General features: G+C 42.4%; 1 protein-coding gene across 1 annotated transcript; it reads right to left on the reverse strand.

Moving 5' to 3' along the window:
• Positions 1-1,696: 1,696 nt before the first annotated feature.
• Positions 1,697-23,094, reverse strand: ESCO2 (establishment of sister chromatid cohesion N-acetyltransferase 2). Its single transcript, XM_034766806.1, has 11 exons — positions 23,026-23,094; positions 19,349-19,414; positions 17,674-18,703; positions 12,703-12,793; positions 11,727-11,787; positions 8,560-8,692; positions 6,896-7,027; positions 6,489-6,578; positions 4,475-4,618; positions 3,885-4,066; positions 1,697-2,683 (listed from the first exon to the last, which is right to left on the reverse strand). Exons 2-11 carry the CDS (start codon positions 19,399-19,401, stop codon positions 2,551-2,553), a joined length of 2,049 nt encoding a protein of 682 aa, XP_034622697.1. The 5' UTR covers positions 19,402-19,414; positions 23,026-23,094; the 3' UTR covers positions 1,697-2,550.
• Between the last annotated feature and the right edge of the window lie 732 nt (positions 23,095-23,826).

A 23,826-nucleotide genomic window follows, 5' to 3' on the forward strand; every position in this document is an offset into this window, starting at 1 on the left:
CACTAAATGAAGGTTAGTTCATACTTCATTTGGCTGTCTACACTTGCAGACCCATCAATGGGTAATGTTTTCAAGGATCTTTGTAATCAGAAGAGCTAGAAACAAATTGTGTAGATTTTTGACTACAGCTTTGTAACAAAGTGAGGACTCCCTGATTATGCAACTGCAAAATACACACATGTCCATTGTACCAGAACTCTATGGAACAGGCTGTGACAAACCTGGAATGTCAAGCATTTCAAGTGTAGGCCAATGACTACAGTCCAGGCTAATTATACTCTGTATGGTAGTAGCCATAACAAAAATGAAAGGGAAGTGGACACAAGGAAAACAAAGATGGAAAAACCGAAACTAAAGCCAAAGCACAAGGAGAAAGATGTTATACTCTTGTAAGGCCACAAGTCAGGTGAGTTTTATCAGAGTTGATGAGCAGGTTGTGCCAGGGCAAGAAAACTACAGCAACTCCTCACTTAATGTTGTTTTTATGTTCCTGAAAAATACAACTTTAAGTGAAACAATGTTAAACGAATCCAATGGTCCCATAAGGTTTAATGTAAATGCAGGGGGTTAGGTTCCAAGGAAATTTTTTGGGGGCAGACAAAAGGCCTACTGTACGGTACTGTGGTTGGGAAGTGCCCCTGGCTTACCCCACACAGGCACAGCCAGCTGCAGGCAAGGATGCTAGGAAGCACCTTTGCAGCAGGAGCAGCTTCCCTGGAGAACAGGCTTGGATTTTGCTGGGAGGGAGGAGGAAAGAGTGGAGATACAGCGCTTCCCTCCTCCTCCTCCCCAGAAAGTCCTAAGCACCGCCAAACAGCTGTTTGGCCATAGGAGAAGCAGTGGGAGGGAGGGGGAGGCAGCAGAGAAGCTGAACTTGTGCAATGCTCCCTTGTAAAGTCACTCCTCTTCCACAGAATCTTACAAGCAGGCAGCCAAACCAAGTTATAAGGGAGCATTGCACAACTTTAAACGAGCATGTTCCTTAACTGAGCTGGTTCGTAACATTGAAAACGTTAAATGGAGGAGTTACTGTAGTATGTTTACAAAGGCTAAAATAGTTGTAGACACTTAAGCAAGTCAGTCCACCTGGCTAGCATCCTAGGAAACTAAAGTGGTAATCCACTGCATTTCGAAACCTGACAGCAGCAGAGAGAAGCATCCTTAGTAAAATAAAGATCTTGGCAATAGCATTATCAGTTTAGAGAACAAGCCATGCCTCAAAACTAATCAAAGATTATATCTGGAGGGAAATAAATACATGCCAATTTCAATTTGCAGGGGCCTGGAAGAGTAGTTGGACTTCACTCAAATACATGTATAGTTAAGGGGAGATGTGGTACTTGGAGGTCAAGACCAGACCACACCTGTTTCCTGGAGAATAGCATGGCAGTGAAACTAGGGATTAAATGGAGCCCGCAAGTGTTTCCCTCAGGCTCCTTTACATGGGTCCTCTAATGCAGAAGACTGGGGGAAGTAGTTAGCACTGCTGCGGCTTGATTTGTCGGTGGAAAGGTGGAGAACAACCCTGCAAGCCAGAGAGTGACTCAGACAATTTACATGGGATTGTGAATCAAAGGGGCCACTGGAGCCATAAAGTAGATTGAAGGGATTCATTGTTTAAAAAAAAAAAACTCTTCTGAACCCAAGTGTTCATCCAACTGCTCGTGCTTGTAACCTTCAGAAATGAGGCACCAAATTAAATTTCAGAGGACTTTTATTGAACAAACTCTCCACACCACCACCACCAGTGCAAGAATACTTGAGTCTGTATACAGCAAGATTTAGGATCAATCTTAACTTTAATCCCCGAGCAGCAGGTGGAGATTCATATTAATAGTTTTGTGCATAAGGGGTTCAGGCCACAGCTACACGTGCTTTACATCCACTCCTGTCTCAGGTAAGCTTTAGTGCTGTGTCAATAACAGCAACCAGCAGGTATGTTTTGCTCTTTCTGTTCACTGCAACTCCCACTCTGGAAAGGTACCATATAGGTGTAGAGTCCTCACCCAGTCACTTAACTCCCAGCATGCAACTTCTAGCACCAGGTATAATCTAGATCTGCAACATCCCTGGACCATTGGTACTTCCCTCAGCAGCACAGATAGCATAACACTGGTGTCTCCAGCTGTAGCATACATATAAAGTTTCAAGATTAGCTGGAGTCTCCCTCATCTCCTATGGTATGAAGTAGCCAAACATTTAGCCAAGCCAAATCTAACTCAGAGAAATCTTTATATTAATATAATTATTTTTGAAATTTACAAGTTATTGCAATAAAAACTTTAGCTTTCAGAATAAACATTTAGAATCACAAACTTGGGTTTAGTTTCACAAAGTACAAACATTAAAATACAGAACACAATTATGTACAGAAAGTGACAACATTCTTTTAACTCCATGGCTTTTAACTTGATCAAGAAGCAAGAGTTAGCACTCAGCAGGCATCTAAAATGGAACATGGCTGAATAAGAATTAAACATTCAAATTGCTTTACATTTAGCAGACCAAACAGCTCTAGTTCAATTTAACTGTGATTGTTTGGAATTGGTCTTAACTAATAAAATTGTAAACAAGGAAGTTAGGGGTTTGGCAGTATTTGGTTGCAAACAGCTTGCCATCTGGTGTTGGGTCAGAGAAGGCGATTTCATCAGTGCTTAGGTAACAGCCATACATGAATGTGTTTCTGAAACAGATAAGGACAGTGATCAGTGCAATGCAAGAGTTTGGTTCTGCCTAGGTATTTATATGGCTGTTATTACTGTAATATAAATGCCTGTGTTTTGTTCCCTGACCTCTTCTATACTTTGACAGCATTTCCATTATATATACTGTTTTCCAAACTGAGGGGAACCATTTTTGTATAGAGAATTTACTCCATGAAATTGACATAAAAAGCAGCAGCACAGGAGTGATGACCAGATTTGAAACAGGAGAATAGAGCAGGTACAGTACTACAGCAGTTTTATTTAGACGTTTGGTGGTTTCAGATTACCAATATCACAGTCAGGATTTGGTAAGTGAAGTTCCCCATAGTCATCTGTTAAATTTGCTCTATGCATTCTCACATTAAATTTATACTGGAGAACAGTTGCTTGGAGGCATCTGCGGGTCAGCGACCAGAAGGATGCATTCTAAACAGTCTGCAACAGCTAACCAACTATGATGGTAACAGTTCTCAATTGAAGAGAAAATCCATTCATTTCATATCCCTACAAATCTGAAAGTTCCCAACCGCAGAAGCTACTTACCAGGAATAAACTGGTGTTTTAAGAAGCCGCATTACAACAAACATGTGAAATACAGACCGCAATGGCAGACTAAGTATTTATTCTTTTTGAAGTCTGACAAATTCTCAGAGTACTGGGCAGACAGCAACTGTTAACTTAGGGTGTTTTACAAGTGAACAAAACCCATGCCTATTAAATGGTTCACAGGCTATATTCTATTTGGTTAAACATGAAATAAGCCCAACCCAGAACATACAGGGTGATGTTTTGAAAAGTGCTCAGCCTTTGCTAAACTCTGGTCTCATGGTGACTTCAGTGGAAGCAGAGTCTGGCCAAAGCTGAGCACTGTCAAAAATTCAAGCCACAATACTTACATAGTTCTATGCATTTCTCTTCCACCCACCATAAGGGCACAGACTGATGTCAGATTAAGTGCATATTTCAATCAGTTCTTTGCACTGTTACATGAACCTCTCAGACTTGCTGAATGACATTAGCTTACACCTTTCTGAAAAACATTTACTTAATGTTTCTGCTGTGAGCACTTTCTTCCCCCTAAAAATAAACCAAGCTGAAATCTTGTTCCCATCATGTGTGCACCCATATTAATGGCTTACTTAGCAGTTTCATTTGGGGAGAGGCATCCTTTTTCCTTACCTGACTACATCCACCATACGACGTGCAATGCCTCTTCTCCGCATCAGGCTGAACACCCAGATTCTGCTGATCCCACAAATGGCAGCTTCCGGCTTTATGGAGCAACGCCAGGCACGATGGTGCTGCAGGACATCCTGATTAGGGGACTGTGGAACATTAGGCTCAGACAGCACCCGGAATGCCTATCAAGGACAAACACTAAGTCAAATGAGTCTCTATTGTGAGGGAAATACAGAAACTTATGCAGGTGAGTTTGCTGCTGTAACACCAAAGGCAATTAACTATTTATTACACTGGTCCTTTAAAGAAAGATAAATGGTTACATAAACCACCTCGGCCCAACATCTGAATTCAGTTGAAAGATTTTTGTACCCATCACTAACAACTTGGTTAATTCTTGTCAATTGCATTTTCATGATGGTGAGAGTGTAGAGCTCTAAAACCATCCAGCCAACCCCCATTTCCCCCTCCCCCCACACACACTTTACAAGGCCAGGAGTACCTGTGACATAGGTTTGCTAACAACCCCAAGTGTCTGAATGTAATTTTCTTTCATCTTATACAATTAAGATACTATTTAGAACACATACCTGTTTGATTTGTTCAGCAATTAAACAACCAACTATCTTCCTTTCATTGGATACAAAAAAGTAGGTTTTAATCTTGGATGGGCAGCTTAACACAATTTGTTTAAATCCCAGTTCATTATCTACAAGTTCTCGCACATCTTCTGCCTATAGATGTTAAGACAAGAGGTTCAGAGATGCACATTAGAGTCTAGGATAGGCAAGTTCAGAGAAGTAATCAATTTCAAACAGAGGGCTTGTGCACCTGAATGGAACCCAGTGATCACCACAATGGAAGTTCACTGTCCAACTGCAGAGCATCTAGCAACTCATTAAAAGCACTAGCAGCCTGTGCCAAACACATAGTTTGGTAGGTTTGCACTACTGTGAGATTTATGCAATTGGAATAGTCTCCTATGGAATGGTAGAAGCTTCATTGTTTGATACATTTGAGTAGACAAGCCTTTATACTACAGTAGACATTTTTCCACAGGCAGAAAGGTAGACTCTAAGAGACTCTCCCCACCCTTTAATATCTATACAACATGCAGACCGTTGTCTTTGTGGATGATGGGAGCTCAGCCTAAAGCTATGGGTGGGGGTGTCATTGCACAGCGGTACAAGGCTCACGTGGCAAAGGCAGCAGATTGGTATTTCCCCACTCCATGACTGACTAGATGTGAGAGGAAGGGCCCAGCCAAAACTTAGCCTGTGACTTGAATCACGGGAGTTTTGTTAACCTAGCAGCAGCTGCTGCTCACCAGCTGCTATGTGGACTGATTCCAAATCAGCAGACAGAGGTTTTCATTGCTTTTTAACAAAGCACAGTAAAAGCTAAGCCACATAGAAAACCAGCAACTCAAACCAGCACTAGTGCTTTATACTGGGTAGACTCCAGGACTGGGGACTTCCCTCTCCCTTGAAGGATACTCTGGACTAATGTATCCCTGCTCAGTCCTCAAATCTCTCCCTTGGCTCTTCTACTGCTAATCACCATACTACCCGAGCACATGTACACCCTCTCAGAGCCACTGGGCTTCTGAACAGTGCTATTTTTCTACAGCAACAAAAGAAACCCACTGGGTACTTCCAGCACCTCAGGTAGTTTTACTTCAACAGAATCTAGAAAAACAACATACACAGCCGTATGAACATTTCTTTTGATAATCAATTTAGCTAAAGATTTTCCACGGAGCATGAAAGCTGCATGTTTCAGGCTGGGATTTACAAACAATCTGGAGCATGGAGGACAAGCTCTTACCAAGTGTTTTTACAACAGGGTAGCAAGAGCAATGTTCTACAAATGACAGTATCCCAAAAGTCTGTTCTTGCCTCAAATACCTTAGGGCCAGATTGTGAACAACTTGCACTGATGAGCAGTCACTCACACAAGTAGTCCCATTAACTCCAGTGAGACTATTCCTATGAATTAACTGCTCATCACTGTGAATAAGTGGTCCATAGCTTGGCCCTTAGTGAGGCATCAAGCAATGAAACAGGTGGCAAATGAGAAAAGTGACAGGCCATTCTCCTCGGTAAGGAGCAGACTGGGTTATGCTGGTAATGTAAGAATAAGATCAAAGGAGTCTTCAGCACTGAGGAATGGCTCATTTGTGTGAGCAAAGATGAACTGGAAGACTAACATGGCTGCCATAAGATTACTTAGCTCCGAGATTTGTAAAGGAGAAAAGTGTTTAACCAAAGGTAGGTATCAGCCCTATCTGCAGTGAGGTCAGTGACTTGCCCAAGGTCATAGAGGGAGTCTGCAGCAAAGCTGTGAGCAGAACCCACATCTCCCACCTCCTGGATCTTTGAATTGGCCACAAGTTCATCCCTCCTCTAAGTATGGTAGAAACCAGCCACGTTAATTCCTTGCAGAGTGATCACTGAGTGAGAGGCTGATCACTAAATATGGATTTCTCCTGACAAGTGGGAAACAAGTGATTATTATTTAGAATTAATATCATAGTAGCACCTACAGACCCCGGCCCTATCATGCTAGGCACTGTACAGACAAAGCTAAAAAGAAATATTGCACCTTTTTGATGGCATATTTTGGATCATCTGGAAGGACCAAAACCATTTTCCCATCCCAGAACTCTGCAACAACACGCTCTTTCTTCCAACCCTACCACAGAGAAAAAAAATAAAGTTATCTGCCAGGAAGAAGAAGAAAAAGGATTCAGCTAAGGCTTCTTTAATAGAACAGCCTCCATAGTTGTAATGTGAACCCTAGCAGTTTGCAGGCAGGAAATCAGATCATGTATGTTAACCCGTTAGTTCACGTATGTTAATAAAAGGCAATTGCTGGAATAATAGATAAGTAATTTAATTTGATCATGTTATTTGGATACAAAACCTTTGCCTAGTGTAGCCTTAACTCTATACCCAACAATAAGTATTACTTCAAGGGTTCTTTGACAACAGGGTCAGCCATTGCCTTACCACATATTTAATTCCCTCAAGGAACCGCTGGTGATGCTGGATGTGTTGGGCTTCATCCTCTGGGCTGGCAGCTGTATAGATCATGCCACATGATTTGCATATGATGGCACCAAAATGCTTCTGTCCAGCGTCCTGTCATTACAAAAGAAAGTCAGACGTGTCAGAGGACAACCTTTTGTTTATTTATAGAATATTCAGAACTGTACATAGCACTTCACATATTCAAGGCATATAATGAACATAATCTCTACAGTATGCCCTTCATGAGATAGGTGTCCTTGTATGGATAGAAAAACTAAAGCAGAGACTGAGGGAATGGCACAAGGCCACAGAGTGAGCAGGTGGCAGGACTGGGATTATTTACTCAATTCCATGGTCATTCCCCCAGACCACAGTGCCTCCTGTTTATACCAAGAATTCACTAAGTCGTTCTGTATTTGTTTTGTTTTTTTGGGAAGGCAATGCAGAGACAAGGAATTAAATGCTAAGAATTTTTTAAAAGCAGATAAAATTAATAAAGAACAAACTATAATAAAAAATGCAGCTCTAAATGTAAGGCACGATGGGAGTCCATTGTTGGAGTTCCCCAAGACCTCAGTTCAATTCCAGTCTCATCACTCAGGTTCCTCTATATGATATATAGCAAAGGTACACGGAGTTGATGAGACTCAAACATAGGGAGTTAGCCTCTTCCTTTACATGGTACATTGCATCACAGCTTGGGATTACCTTGGTTACTTACTCTGTAGGAACCAATCCCTATACAGCATGATCTGTCCACACACTGCCCATGTACGACTTACATTTCTGACTTATGAGGTAAAAAGTAAAGATCTTATCCACTGTTATCTTGCCCACTGTAAATGGTTCCCTGTTGTTCCCCCTTATCTTAGCTAGTACAGACATTCAGTTCCCAGCCTGCTGGTCCATTTACCGCCCTAATCCTGTCTCCCAAGAAATGAAGCCTCACCTATGTCCAATTACTTGTGTCAAGCCAGGCCTATATGCATACAGGTGACTTTAGCTTATTGCAAATGACACACAGGGCTTAATGATGCCATTTGGTTGCATTCCATTGTAAGGCCAGGACTTCAAAGGGAATGAACTATACACACAGGACACCACTAGGTGAGTATTTCATCCCTCATATCTGTTCTATGAAACCCTCCATTGATTCAGTGGGGTTGCTTTTCAGTCACAGATAAACTCCCAGGTACAGAATGTTTTAGACAACATCCCTACTGTGGTACTGTCCTTCATGACGTTAGCTGTCTACTAATGTGGCTGCAGCATTATGCTGGCTCTGCTCAGGCAACAAATCACGCAGCAGTGGGAAACAGTATGTGTGTCCAGCAAATTCACTCCTATGGTATCCATACAGGCATTTTTAATAGCAAATTCTACAAGTTTCCTATTTATTCACAGATATAGTAAAGCTTTAACCCCAAGGAAACCTTAGAAAAGAGTTTCACAAATAGTGTCATAATCTTTACATTTGAAATTTTGGAGAAAGATTTATACAATTCATTAGAGCTGTATACAGTGTTCGAGATTTATACGTAAGGGAATCTAGTATTGGTTAGCCTGAAAGCTCATTTCACTACTACCACATGGTAGTGCAAGCTCCCCTAAGAATGAGTAACAGCCCACAGAGGAATACTCACAATGATCATCTGGTCTTTAAAGTCTTTGCTTAGTTCTTTTGTTTTCTTGCTGGTTTTCTGGAAGGTATGAACCATTTTTGTAGGTGGGCTGAATCCCAGGGGAGAAGCCAGATCATCTGGGAAAGGCTGTGGTCTGAAAGTAGTTTTAGAGTTGCATCTGAATTAGTCATTTCATTACTCACAGTCAGATTGAATACTGATGTGACTAGCTCCCCAGAACAGACCAGTAAAGGAACTGAAGAGATGTGTTCAGGTTAGTTCTTCCTGTTTCAAGAGACCCCATACTAAAATTGATAGTAGGAAGCTGGCCTGATGGCAGTGTTGAGATGCAAACAACCAAGGTTCTAAGGGCTGCACCAAAAAACAACTCAAGGCGTTGAGGAACATCACTGCCTCTAGACTGTAACCCAAACCTGTGGCTCTAGAACTGTTCTAGAGGAAGAATACAAGAGCCTACATCTCAGGTGTTAAATCTGAACTCAAGCACATTCCATACTGCAGATATGAGTCAACAGAGCTGAGCTGCCAGGATTCCTATTCCTTAAATTCACTGAGGATGGTGGCTATAACAAGGCTGATGACCATTGATCTAAGTGTTCCTGTGCTGAGAGGGAAAGAGACAATGGGTGGAAGCCCTTGCTACTCCATACACTCAAACATGGGAGCACCACTCCCTCTCTCATCCCCCTTTAAGAAAAGGAACATGAGCTATGAAAATGTTTATGGCTGGGGCATTAATCATACAAAAAGTTGGGACCATCTCTTTGAATGTCCTAAAAGTAACTGTAACTTGGTCTCTTAAGCACATCCTTCACATGCCCTAGAGTACCTCAGACCATCTCTCCCCTTGACTTCTGCTCCAGCAGTGGAGATTATCTGAGATTCTGAAATAGGTACCAGATTTAGATAAAAGAATTGGAGGCATTTTCAGAGAAAGGCCCGCAATTCTGGGACTCAATTCTCCACTCTGGTCCAATGGAGACAAAGTTTTGCTAACTTTTAAAACAAATAGTAAGGCTAATGGAGGGCATGGGTAAATTGAGGGAAGATCTGGAAAGGATTGTTCATGAGACTATTGATCCAGATGGAGTCTTTATATGAATTTTTAAAAACATTTATATGAGACTTGCGCTTTGGAGAAGCACACATTAAAATTGTTAATAAGTAGTGCTTTATAGATTTACCTTTAGTGCTTTAGCTATACGCAAGCTGGCATGGTTACTTTAGGAACCACTACTTTAAATTTGCTAACTGTTGTACAATAACCTTAACATGGGATTAACAGAGATAAGCATTGAACGGTTTTCTAGGTATAGATGCCAAGGAGAGTTCCCAAAGCAGAAAGCTAAAGTATAGTTCTAGTAGAAAAAGTTTCTACTCATCTATTCCCAAGAGACAGTGTAGGAGGTAACAGCAAATCCAAGGCCATATTTTGGTTAATCACAAACACCAGGATTTTGGCATATTCCAGAATTCCATTTTCAAATACCTTCCATATTGATGCAAAGCACCCACAAGGGAGCAATGTAAATATGTAATCAGATATCTCTTTCACTCTTAAGTGGCAGAGAATTGTAAGTTTGACAAGTTTTTTTTGGCTCCTTCAGAACTACAACAATTTTAATGTTCACAACAAATTCAAATCAGAATGTTTTGATTACTAGCAATCTGCTCCAAAGAAAGATGATTAAATAAGACAGAGGGATTAGTGGTTTTGGTTCTGGTTCTGCATGGGAAAACAGAACATTTCCACTGGAAACATAATATGGCAATGGATTTGTCAAACATAAGTAATCAGAGTCATGGACACATTAGCATGAGTATATTCTACAAGGAAGCTTATTTGCAGGGCTGTACTAATCTATTTAACAGCACAAGGTGTTAATATTGTTACAGATAATCACACAGATCAATCCTATAAAGTTATGCAATATAACGAAGGGCAATGCTAAAGGCCAGTGCCCAACAGACCTTTGAAAGACATGCTCAACTATATAAGGGTTGGGTTAGAACAAAGGGAAGAGAGAGAATAGAAAATAGAAGCCTCAATTCTTTTCATAGCTGCGGGTCAACTTTTATCTTCTCTATCTTGCAATCCCCTTTCCATACAAAAAGATGGTCTGAACACCAGTGTCATTGGGTATTATGGAAAGGCTGATCTGCTGAGAAATGTTGAATGTACCGTATCTGGTATAACCATGTCATACTCCTTAAGCAGTTAAAGATTTAACGAGAGACAACACTTTAACCAGTGCAATTATATTAGAACGATGAACTTCTCAGATGGTTGAAGGTACTTCCCAGTGTACCAGATACCCTCACATCTCTGGAACAATCATATTGCTAACATTAATCACTACAACATACAGAAAGCCACACTACTAAAAGGCAGCAGCAGAAAGGTAGTCTACCAAACTGACATCAAGTTTAAGAAGCAGCAGTATTTTAGAACATTCACATGGGCAAGTTACACAAGCATTCCGGGAACTGTAGTTCAAATAATTTCAGTAAACATGACTTTACTTCAGAAACGGTAACTATTTCACTAGTTTGAAACTTAATATAGGATAGTAATAGTCAGAGATGACAACCTAATAATATTTTTCCAAGTCCCTCTGCTAAGGCCTGATATGGTCTTCCTCCATTCCACTAGACAATTTTTATTATTTACATTACAGCAGTACATACAGGACCTAACTGAGATCAAGGCTCCATTGTGCTAGGCTAGATAGATTCACACAAGAGACAATCCCTGCTCAAAAGAGTTTATAAACTAAAATGACAAGTCAGACAAAAGATGGAGAAAGTAATATTATCCTCACTTTACAGATGGGGAAAATAAGGCAGACAGAGATTAAGTAATTTGCCCAACATCACACAAGTAAAGCGTTGTAGAGACAGGAACTGCACCCACATCTCTAAATTCCAAGTCTGCAGCTTAGCCCAAAGAAAGAATAGTGATTCATCTTCCCTCTCAAAAATAAGATCCAACACTTTCATATCTTAATAATGGCTATTTCTCATCCCTCACCACATCTCATTGGCAAAGAGAAACTGTTTATTATTTTTGGAATTTATGGTCTCGTATTTTTTAAAATCTGATTTCTGGAGGTATTGTTCAAACTTCTGTCTCATTCTTGGAGAGTGTTAGAGTAAGACAGACATACCTTGTTTTGTTGACTGAGGGTGTACTGAATATGGGATAGACAACATCTGCTGAAGGGGACACTGGAAAGAGTCACACAATTTGTTAGTATTAGACAATGACGATACAAAACATGTGGGTATCTAGAAATGGGACCTAGGTGAACCAGTAGTTTCAGTTGATACACAAGCATGAAAAACTCTGAACTCCCAATACCCAAGAGCTTACATTAGCATTAGAAAAATGTTGGTACTGCAACAAATAAAAACCCACTCAATTTTTTTTTTTTTATTGAACTAGCTATTTTTGATCCAATTAACTATTGACAGAATATCCTGTGCTTTATGCTATGAAAAAAATTGTTGCAAGCCAAGGGTCAGGGCAAACCAAATCTCCAGTAGAACCTTCACCGGGGAACATGTAAAAATTTATATTAGAGCAAATTGTTGCATCAATAGCTTAATAATTTTATTAATGGCAGAAGACTATGTCTAACACCATTTATCATAACCCAGACTTGCCCAACTTGTGATCTCATCGCTGTATTCATGGCTTCGCAATCTTATCAGAGAAAGTGTGATGTCACAAATACAGCACTAGACTTCACTGCAACAGGAGAAATTTCAGTCCATTTTTTAAGCAAAACTGATGAGGAAAACCAAATAAAAAAAAGGTAAATATTGTCCCACAAGGGTGGAAGACCTTCTTCATAGTTCAGCTGTTGGACTGCCTTTAATTTCCATAGTATTTTGACTGTATTGCCAATAGCCAAAGATCAGCATTTTTGCCTCCCATCAGATTCCACATCAGACACAGAAGCCAGACACCAATACATAGGAAAGCCAGAAGAGAGGCCTAAGCAATAATTTTATAATCAATCCCTTTAAGTAAACGAAAAATACTCTATGAAGTTGAACTACATGATTTCTTACTTACTGAACTTGGGACATAAACATCATGACAGGTGCCTAGACCAATACAGCTGCAGCACTATTTACCTTTATTATTCTCTGTTGGAGACTGACTGAAAGGAATATTCTCTTGATCATCCAACTCACGGTTTATGGAAGATCCAGCTTCATCCACATTCTGTAATACAGATAAACATTCTCAAAGACCAAAGAAAAACTGTCAGCTTGACTTAGTTTCCAGTTTGCTAGTTACACAATCTCATGTAGCTCGAGCACTCAGGCATAGGCCAAATGTGGCCAAGGATATTCTGAAATGCAACTAACAGCCTTTATCCTCTTCAATACAGAGACGTGGTTTGCAGAGGCTAGAGATTCCACCATGTAATGCTTCACCTTGAGCTGAACAATACTGGATAATATTGTATGCTGGAACCTGCAGTCTCCTGGGCCGCACCTCAGTATTGAAGAAGCTGCTCTTTTGGGGGCACAAGTTACTTATGGCCAGGTTTATGGCAAGTTGTTGATGTCCCTCACGTGCCTTTCTACTACTTCTAGCTGCAGTTCTGTAAGATTATTTCTTCATTTCAACATTTTTGGTATCCTGGTCCTACCTTGGTGTCTATAATTCTGAAACTGCAAAGCCTTTGGGAATTTCCTGCAAAGATTCAATTAATGACCATGCTAGACTGATTTTTACCTTAAATTTCTGCCCACTTTTAGTTTCTATGACAGCTAGAACATATTAATCCTCCCCTCCATCACCAAAACCATAATCCCATGGACAGCCACCAACTAAAACCATCAGCTCAAAAAGGAGGTGTTTGAGACTAGATCAAGGCACAAAGTTGGCCTATAATTTTGTGATAGCAAATCCAGTGATACAAATTCATTTCCATAAACCCAAGGCTTCTGAAAATGCAGTTTATTATCCTAAGAACCTGCAATCACAGCAGGTCCAGCTGCTTTGAAGTTATATTTTTTATTTTATATGCAAGATTGTTGACCTACCCAACATTTGTATTTTATTAATGTTGTATTGTAAAAACACACTGGCAATCAAGCAAGGAATGTGATGGATACATTCATACAGGAGAAGTGAACAAAGAAAGCAATAAATAGCTCTTTATTAAACCAACACAGGAGTATAAAACTCATTAGTCCAATAAAAGCTATTACTCAGCTTGACTATTGTTTCCCTTCAAGGGCCAGTACAGCTATGAAAAAGTATTCCAATACTACTTATTCTCTCCTCCAAACACCTTTTAGGTGCCAGAAAATGGCAGTAAAATGTGACATTAAGTATAATGAAATAGGCCCCAAACCTGGTTTGCATTAGGTATTTTATTGCTGCACTCTTCCATTGTCAATCTTACCTGTGGCATCTATATGCTGAGTTAGGTTCTGGTTTCTATCTCCAAAACTAAACAATTCTCTAGCAATCCACAAAAGTGAGACTTCGCAGGAGCTAACTGGTCAGTGTTGATTTTTGAGAGCCATTTTTAAATTTAAACCATTTGAGTGCTGAACATGCTTTTGATCCTCATACCAGGTACGTTTTTAAGAGTCATACCCTTACTCTGTCCCTAGAACTAGAGGCCCCACTTTTCAAAGGCCTAGTGATTTTAGGTGCCTCATTGTCTGAGACATCCTAAAGAAGCCTGGCTGGGAGTGCTCAGACCTATCTAAAAATTAGGCCCCTATAAGTTGTCTCAGGTTGTACACCATAACACTGATACATCCAAAATCACTAGACACTTTTGAAAGTTTGGGTCAAAACATTTGGCCATTTTGAATTTCACCCTTCTTTATTATGCAACCACCTCCTCTCTGGTCTCCCTAATACCCACCTTACTCCACTAGTCTATTCTGCAGACAGCAGCTAAAATCCCTTTCTTTGCCCACCACAAAACATGTCACCACATCTCTTTGAACCCAAGCCTACACCATTCTTCTTTGACTTGCTTCTGAATTGTACTGCACTTTCTATCCTTCCCACTCTTAGCTTCACATCTCCTGATACTACCTCCTATGTCTGAATTCCCACCCCGTCTCCAAGCCTACATACACCAAGCCACCTATTACCAAAAGAAAGATGCTCTAAGCGAAAAGTTTCCCCCAAATCTCACTGTGCATTCACTTTTCCATCGGTTTGGACTTAGCTCCTCTCAGAACATCTCCTTTCTTGTATAGCACTGAACAGAATGCCAGTACTTAATAAGTTATTCCCGGGGGAATTCTGTGCCCAAAATTAAAAATTCTGCACACAATATTTTAAAATTCTGCAAAATTCTACATATTTGTCAAAACAACACAATATAATCATGCCAGTTTAAATTATTTTGGTAATTTATTTCAAAATATCTGTCAGCAAGTATGTTTGCCACAATACAGACAGCAAAAAAGATTCAGGAAATGTTTTTTGACAACTAGATTCCTTACTAAGCATATTAATACAGAAATTTGAGTAAAAATTAATTTAAACTACAATCCAAAACCATATTTCCCAGACCCCTCAGAAGTGTTACAAAAGCTTGGGGAAGTTAGGGGTAACGGAGGAGCTGAGGGAGAGGGAAGTAATTGCTGGGAAGGAGACTGGGAGTGAACCTGGAGGGTTGTTGGGTGTGGGTGGGAGAAGTTCAGAATAGGGTTTTTGGGGGGGAGGGACTGTTAGGGAGTTGGGGAGCCTTCCCTATGCAGACACTGGCTGACCCCTAGCTTCTCCCATTCAGTCAGGCAGATCTGCCCCATCCTCATGTGTTCCTGCACCCCACTTCCCCCATCCCCATGTGTCCCTGCACCCCCCTCAGCCACCCCCACATCCCCTTCCTCCATCTCCCGCACCCCATTTCCCATTCAGCCCCTGCCCCAGTCTGTCCCCCCCACTAGCCCTTCTGAACCCCAGTCTATGTGACTCCCCCCCACCCCGCCAGCAGCCCCATGTGCTCCGCTCTGTCTCTCCCTCCCCATATCCTGTGCCTCCTAACCAGGCCCCACAAGCAGGGTGCTGTGAGGAACGCAGCCGGCTGCTACTGCTCATGAGCCACCTGCTCTCTGTTCTGGTGCCACAACAGCCTCTGGTGGGCCAAAGGTGCCACTGCAGCACCTCGCCAGCAGAATGTATTTTCTGCAGAGAAAAAATTTGCAGGGAACAGTAGTGCAAAATCCTCCCACCCCTTTATCTTGTACTGCTCCTTATCTTATATTGAAGAGCCACTGTCCTCAGAAGATAGAAGTTTAAAATGTTTTGGATAGAGACCAGCTCAGTAAACTCATTGTTACTGCTTCACTTAAGCATAATAAGCTTGGGTTTAATCTCATGCCCCGGGCTGGGGAATCTGTAGAACCAGCACACTCGGACTCTACAGGGAAAGGAATTACTCTAGGGCAATCTTTACATTCAAGATTGGAGTTCATTTGTAGCATTCCTACGTCACCACTCAGGCTGCATTGGCTACCAGCAAGGTTGCAAACAGAATCCTCAGGATGCAGGAGAAGGCTCAAAACAAATCTGGAAACAGATTTGTTTCTTTGCTCAATTGTTTGTTTCACTTGCCTTGACACTGAGGCCAACAAGGAAACATCCCAAAGAGAATACCTTGACAGGGACCTTGGGAATTCTGGCTTCCTCTGGAGACTTGAGCCTGATCTTTTAGGATCAGTTAGGGTACGCTATTATCAATTCCCTGGAACTGCAGGGAACCCATGGCTTCGCACACCTCTTGGCACAGTAAAAACAAACAGTTGTAATTATTTGATGTCCCTTCCATTTTATGCGTCTCAACAGATTGCTTTTTTAAAAGTGAAGTCAATATTTTTGCATACAATACTTACTGGTAGACTTAATTGCCAGCCTAATTAGGACACAAAGGGGATATAAGTGTAGACAGAGTGCATTAAAGGTGGACTACAAAGAACAAATATATTGTTTTTGTGCCCTTATGGTTAAGATTATGAAGGCAACCTGAAAGTTCCCCAACTACCAAGTCATATCCCACCCCATTTAAAAAAAAAAAAAAAAAAAGGCATTACAATTTCAGGTCTTGTCTACCCTGAAGATTATCTGGTAATTAATGGAGCTATCCCATGGAAGGGACCTTGAAAGGTCATCGAGTCCAGCCCCCTGCCTTCACTAGCAGGACCAAGTACTGATTTTGCCCCAGATCCCCAAGTGGCCCCCTCAAGGATTGAACTCACAACCCTGGGTTTAGCAGGCCAATGCTCAAACCACTGAGCTATCCCTCCCCCCAGGTAACTGATGACTAGTTAAATGACAACACAAGATTTAAGAGACCAAGCTGAACAATTAAAAGGGTAAGAGATTTTTAATCTAACAGTTTAAGCCTGCATTTTTACTAATTATACAACTCTTGCACCTAGTACACTTGGGAAAAAGGATGGCTTTGTTGAAGATTCAACACTGACCCTTCAGTTAAAGTATGACACAGACCAGGAGAATGCTCGGACTATAAATCTGAGCAAACAAGGCAGGCCATACTTCATATTCCTGATATTTATAAGGTTTTAAAAAAGCAGATTTTTTTAAAAAAATTGTCTTTTATGCTGCATTCATAAAAGCAAAAATGGGTATGAGTCCAATTTTACAAAATCTCCTTTTGAGTAAGCTTTCCTCTCATCTAACCTAAACCTAAATAACAATAGTGACCAGTGGATGGGAACAAAGCAGCAGTGAAGAGATGAGAGTTCAATTCTCAAGACTTCTCTGTACATTTACACATGTCATTCAAAGTATGTATTTAAGTTATTAGTTTCAGTGCTGCCCTACTCCACAACATCCTGCATCCACATGCTCAGGAATTCAAAACCACACTGACAAAGAGCTTTCTAGTTACTGCCTGAGGTCACATGAATCAGGAGTAAATCTTTTAAGGAAATCTTTCTTTGATACAGCTCTGGAACACGCCTTGCTTAACATACCATAGACTTTCCCTGTGCCTCAGAACAACTAGAACTAGCAATGCAACTACATCCTGGCTGAATAAAGCAAGTACCCACTTAATATACAGACATATGTTAAGTGACACCCTCAGTGCTACTTACCAGGTTCCTTGTATCAGTCTCCTCTGGAGTCAAAGGCTTTGAGGAATCAGAGTGACTAAATGGGATCAATTCAATTTTCTGCATTGAGATCTTCAATTTGTGAATGACCTCCTTTTGACTTATGCTATTGGCCAATTTCTCCCTATCCTCCTCTATATCTTCATTCCCCTTCTTCTGGGGCACACTTGCATGTTTTGATACCTCACTGGCCTTGGCAACTTCCTTTTTATCATTGGAGTGAAACTCTGTATCTCCAGATCGTCTCAGCTGGTCACCCTCTGCTGCAGAACTAGAGAGAAGCTGGGAAGGTTTAAGGCCTGTAGGCAGCTTTTTAGGACCAGAATGGGATTTCCTCCCAGTGGAAAAGAATGCTGCTCCCATCTGGAGCTTCAGCAGGGGTTTCATTTTCATGCTTAGGACTCGGAAAGGAGCCTCCATTTTCTTTTCAATTGGACGAATAATGTTTTCCTTTTCCACAACAGGTTTGACAGGGGCTATATCTACCTTGGCTTTCTTAGAGTTTCTTGGTAAAGTCTTGGGGTGCTTAGAATCAGTCTGACGTTTGGCTGTTTTTGAGCTTGCATTCCTGATGAGGTTCATATTTCCTTGTACTTTCTCCGTCCTATTGGCACTGGGGAGGTCTCCATCATCGTCCCTCCAACTAAGAGGACGGCTTTCACTTACGAGTTTCCTCTCCAGTGGGGTGAGGTACCGGTTTTCTTTGCTGTAGAAAGATGCCGCGGGCACAATGGGCTTGTATGGGGAACCAGACTTTGGAGACACTTTACCCAGGAACTCCCTACATGCTGTCATTGGGATGCTGGCTACTTGAAGTGGGGAATTATCAAGCTTCCTGGACATGGAGGATTTCAGAGGTGAAGCCTGGTTTTCTTTATCCTCATCACTGAATTTAGGTGACCATTTTGTTCGAGAAGCAAAGGTCCGATTTGTAGATGTCTTGACTGGAGACAGATCCACACTGATGTCCATCATCAATTTTTTTGCTGGAGTCCCAAGTGCTAAGAACACACTACAAAAATAAAAAAATAAAATAAATATTTCCCTCTTCTACAGATTGGAGAATCCTTCAGGCATAGTCATGGCTCCGTTTGGATCAAGTGACTTGGAAACGAACTAATTGACCAATATTTCTCCTTTTAAAGTACCGTATACATTTACATTTCAAAATTAAATAATGGAACCATCTTGTGACCTCATTAGGTTGGGAGTGAGTCTTGCAGTTTGTAAAGGTTATGTAAATGTACAGTACTAGATACAAGTGATAAAACCACCCCAGTGCAAACCAGTGTGTTGTTGCCCCATTAACCCAGATTTACAGAAGACTAAGTCAGTTTAATCTTTTTATCATCATTTTTAAGTCTATATATTCTATTAGATGTAGAATCTTCTCCAGCTTAGGGTTTCTTTCTACCTTAAAAAAAAAAAAAGCTGTCAAGCTGCTCAGTACAATACATGTGTAAAGTATTATGCGTTACTAAAGAATGAAAAAGCCACTTAAGTTATTGCATCTCATAACTGTTCCCCCCATTTTATAGTAAAAGCATTGAGGGAGTTAAAACATTTCTTCTGTTCTCAGTACATGAAGTGAACCATTAAAGAATCTGTTTTCAGTGTAACAAATAGCAAAGACAAGATTATGAACAGATAAACACACCTATCAGAGCTAGTAGAACTACGATTCCTTTTTCTTGGGGTAACAGCTGCCATCTCAATAAAGTGCCTGAAAGTTAGAAGACATTTCAAAATATAATTTATGAAGTTATATTACACACAAATGTAACTGTATTATAAATTATATGATATTCACTCTTTAAAATAGCGTTAAAATATCTAATACTAAGTAAAAAAAAAAGTTAAGAAGCACATGCATACCAACCTAAAAAAGCCACTTTCCATTGGTTTCTAGAGCAAACATTTTCTTATTTTTAAAGAAACATTTAAAGGAAAATGACTGTTCCTAAACCTAAATTTCTAAAGATCTTCCATCTCCCAAATATCATGGCCCATTAATCTCAAACTTTCCCCCAAAAAACCTTCTCTTGGCAGGGGACCACACATGAGGCACTTCGAACAGAAAGGATTTATGAAGAAACCCTTTTGAGGAGACAAGGAAAGGAAAGGGCCCCAATCAGCACTGAAGCAAAATTAAAGTATTAAAGCCCATTTCTCATGTGCCATGTACAAATGCATCAGTGTAGCTCAAGATATATTTATTGCATAATGCCAATGTGCCTAAAAAGCCTTTTACATAGTTTATTGATTTTGGTATTATGAGGCTACAAGAAAGATAGAAATTTGGGGAGACAGCATAAATAGGGCCAAACCATTTTACAGCAATGTTTAAATGCTGGTTCCCAAATTTGGTTTAAGCATAATGTAGATGGAGTTACAATGATGCTGGAAAAGTCTCTTTACATTAGCTGACCCTCATGCAACATAAGAACTGAAATCCCAGCTCAGACAGTGGTCTCTGTAGTCAAGCATCCTATCTTCAATGGTGACCAGTACCAGGGCTGGTCTACACTGGGGGGAGAAGAGGGGGGCAATCAATCTAAGATACACAAGTTCAGCTACGTGAATAGCGTAGCTGAAGTTGAAGTATCTTAGATCGATTTACCTTGGGTCCACACGGTGCGGGATCGACGGCCGCGGCTCCCCCGTCGACTCCGCTACCGCCGCTCGCTCCGGTGGAGTTCCAGAGTCACCAGGGAGCGTGTTCGGGGATCGATATATCGCATCTTAACGAGACGCGATATATCAATCCCCGATAAATCGATTGCTACCCACCGATACAGCGGGTAGTCTGGACGTACCCTCAGATGCTTCAGAGGAAGGTGCAAGAAACCGGGATAAGGTATAATTGTTGACTAATCTGCCAATAATCAGTTTCCTCCTGACCCACATCAGTAGCGGCTCACTTCTGCCTGGAAGCATGAGGGTTTATAACCTATATAATTAAAAAATTGCTATCCTAACTAACAGGACTCTGGATATTCTCAATATCCATATAAACATCCAATCCTTTTTTTGAATCCTATGAAGCCAATATCTTAAATCATATCTTGTGGCCAAAGGTTAGTTATGCATTGGGTAAATAAGCATTTCCTTTTATCAGTTTGAAATTTATTGCTTTTCAATTTAATGTACGTCCACTTGCTCTTGCTTTATGGGTAAGGTAAATAAAAGTGTCCAATTTACTTTTTCTACACCATTAATTTTGCATAGCTCAGTCATATCCCAGTTTAGAGAGAAGACAAACTAAAAGAACGGGAGTACTTGTGGTACCTTAGAGACTAACAAATTTATTTGAGCATAAGCTTTCGTGGGCTACAGCCTACTTCATCGGATGCATAGAATGGAACATATAGTGAGGAGATATATATACACATACAGAGAGCATGAAAAGGTGGAAGTTGTCCTACCAACTCTAAGAGGCTAATTAAGTAAGAGAAAAAACTTTTGTAGTGTTAATCAAGATAGCTCATTACAGACAGTTGGACAAGAGGTGGGAGAATACTTAACATGGTGAAATAAACTAAAAAGCCCTACCTATTTCCATATGAAAGCTGGACAAGCATCTAGAGAGTGAAGAACTACCAGATGAGAGTCTTACCCCAGAGAGGGATAGCAGCATTCTGCACTTGCTCTTCCCTGTTCCACTATTTGATCGAGAGTTGTGAGATACTTTGCAAGCAATCAGTGCTTTACAATGCTACAGAGCCACCAAGACCACTGCTTGCAATTCTATTTTTTTTTAAACTTTCCTTCCTAAACACACACAATGGCCACAAAATTATATGCAAAATAGCTAAAGAGGACCACAACCTTCCTCTTTCTTTGGGCACAAACAGAACAAAATACCTTTTCTTCCTTCCTTACATGGTAACTCAGGTCAGGTACATAATGGGGATGGGAAAACATGAGCGGGGAAAAGTGTGAATGCGTGATTCGTTATTATTATTAATCACGGTAGCAGCTAAGGATCAACCAAGAACGGGGGCCCAATGTGCTAGGCACTGTATTAACACAGGTGGGGGAAGTGGTAGCTTAGAACACACCAGCAGAATGAACAATGGCTACATGTATCAGAAGGGTAGCCGTGTTAGTCTAAATCTGTAAAAAGCAATAGAGGGTCCTGTGGCACCTTTAAGACTAACAGAAGTATTGGGAGCATAAGCTTTCGTAGGTAAGAACTTCACTTCTTGCAAGGCACCTGAAGAAGTGAAGTTCTTACCCACGAAAGCTTATGCTCCCAATACTTCTGTTAGTCTTAAAGGTGCCACAGGACCCTCTGTTGCTAATGGCTACATGTACACTGATAGCAGGGGTAGACTACGGCCATTACACATGGTAGCTACACACCACAATGAAAGGCTCTGGCGAGGGGAGAGGGGGAACAGCAGGACACCACACTGCTGAAAATAGCAGCATAGATGGGGGGGGGAGCATTGTTTGGACATGTAGGAATCCCAAGTAGGGTATACAACCTGGAGGTTCAGGCATGCAGCGCATGCTCTTCTGGTAAGCCATGCCTCCCCCTCTACACTACATTTATAGCCACGCTAGCTGAGCATGCAGTGCCCACATGCTCCAGGCTACCCTAGTGTAGACGTAACCACTGGGATGGCAGCAAACAGCACTTCAATGCCAGGATTGGGGGTTTTTTGTGGGGGGGGGGTTATTAGTAAGAAAGAGGGGGCTCAGCAGAAATAAAACAGGGGGGGGGGGGGGCAAAGGGCTGAGAGCAGGAGAGAAGAGGATGAGGGAGGCAGGGGTGGAGCTAAGCTGAGGGGAAGCGGGGGGGGGGGGGAAGCAAACAGCCAATCAGCAGAGGGCAAAGGCCAGTCTCACGCCCGGGGGCGCCCTGTTCTGGCTGCTCCTAGGGGAGTCCGGCGGGCTCCTCCGGCGGCCCTCCCCCAAGGCAGGCCCCGGGCGAAGGGGGGCTGGGCAGCTGGCTCCCCGTTAGCTCAGAGAGGCAGGGTCGCCGCTGGGCGGGGCTGTGAACCCAGGGCCCAAGCCGAGCTCTGACGCCAGCGGCCCTCGGGACGGGACGCCCGCCCGGGGCATCGGGGGCCTCGCCCCACGCTGCTTGGGGGGGGGGGGGTCGGTTTCCGTGCCCCTGGCAGCCGCACGGGGAAGGGCCATGTTAAGCCCCCCCCCCGGGACGCTCTTTATCTGGGACCCGGAGGGGGGGGCGCACGCACCCCCCCGAGGCCGGGAGCCGCTGAGCTCAATCCCCCAGACCGCCGCTCTTGATCCGAGAGAGGGCCGGGGTCAGCCGCTCCCTGCAGCTCAGGCCGAGCGCTCCGGCCGCGCCCGGGCAAAAATCACCTCAGCGCTGCTCCCGCCGCCGCCAACCGCCACTCCTTCGAATCCGCGCGGGCTCCGCCGCCAGCCGCGCGCGCCCCAGTCCCACCCCTCTGCCGCGCGCCCGGGCCCGCCCCTCGCCGGCCGGCCGGCCTGGCTCCCATTGGGCACATCTGTCGTCATTCGCCATCCCTCACGTCCATTGGCCAAGCCTCTTCGCTTGTAGACACGCCCCGACGGCGTGAGGAGCGCCATCCCCACTACCGCCCGCCAGCCAATCAGAGCTCTGGAACGCACGCGGCGCGCTCAGCTTCCTTTGTCAACATTGGCCCCCTCACTCAGTTCCGGAGACTGCAATTCCCACCATGCACTGCAGGAAAAAAAAGGCGGGGTCTTCTTCGAGGACGTCCTGTCGCAATGCTTGCCGGAAGCTGTAGTCCTTTTGCGTCACAGCTCGAGCGAAGGGGAGCATTGCACGCTGGGATGTGTAGTCACAGAGGACTGCAGCACTGTGAGCAGGATAGAGTATTGCATGCTGGGATAGTCTGCAGTAATGCCCACCACAGTACAGTCCCATGGCCATGGTGTGTTATAACATAGTCCCTCCCGCATGTTAATTCTTCTGTTGCAGACAACCTCTTTAATCCACTCCAGATCAGGCCTCAATCTTACTGAACGCTTATTGACTTCCGATTGATTGTGCCTCTGGTGCTAGGGTGACCAGATGTCCCGAGTTTATAGGGTCAGTCCTGATATTTGGGGCTTTTTTTTTATATGGGCTCCTATTACCCCCCACCCCCTGTCCCGATTTTTCACACTTGCTAT

This window comes from Trachemys scripta, chromosome 3 (assembly GCF_013100865.1).
Source record: "Trachemys scripta elegans isolate TJP31775 chromosome 3, CAS_Tse_1.0, whole genome shotgun sequence".
Lineage (NCBI taxonomy): Eukaryota > Metazoa > Chordata > Testudines > Emydidae > Trachemys > Trachemys scripta.

Excerpts from the sequence above, each read along its gene's own strand:
- ESCO2 (XM_034766806.1), bottom strand. The coding sequence starts at position 19,401 with ATGGCAGCTGTTACCCCAAGAAAAAGGAATCGTAGTTCTACTAGCTCT. Across the intron at positions 6,579-6,895 it reads TTGAGGGAATTAAATATGTG|GGTTGGAAGAAAGAGCGTGT; the intron begins GTAAGGCAATGG and ends TCTCTGTGGTAG. Across the intron at positions 4,619-6,488 it reads CAAAATATGCCATCAAAAAG|GCAGAAGATGTGCGAGAACT; the intron begins GTGCAATATTTC and ends TAACATCTATAG.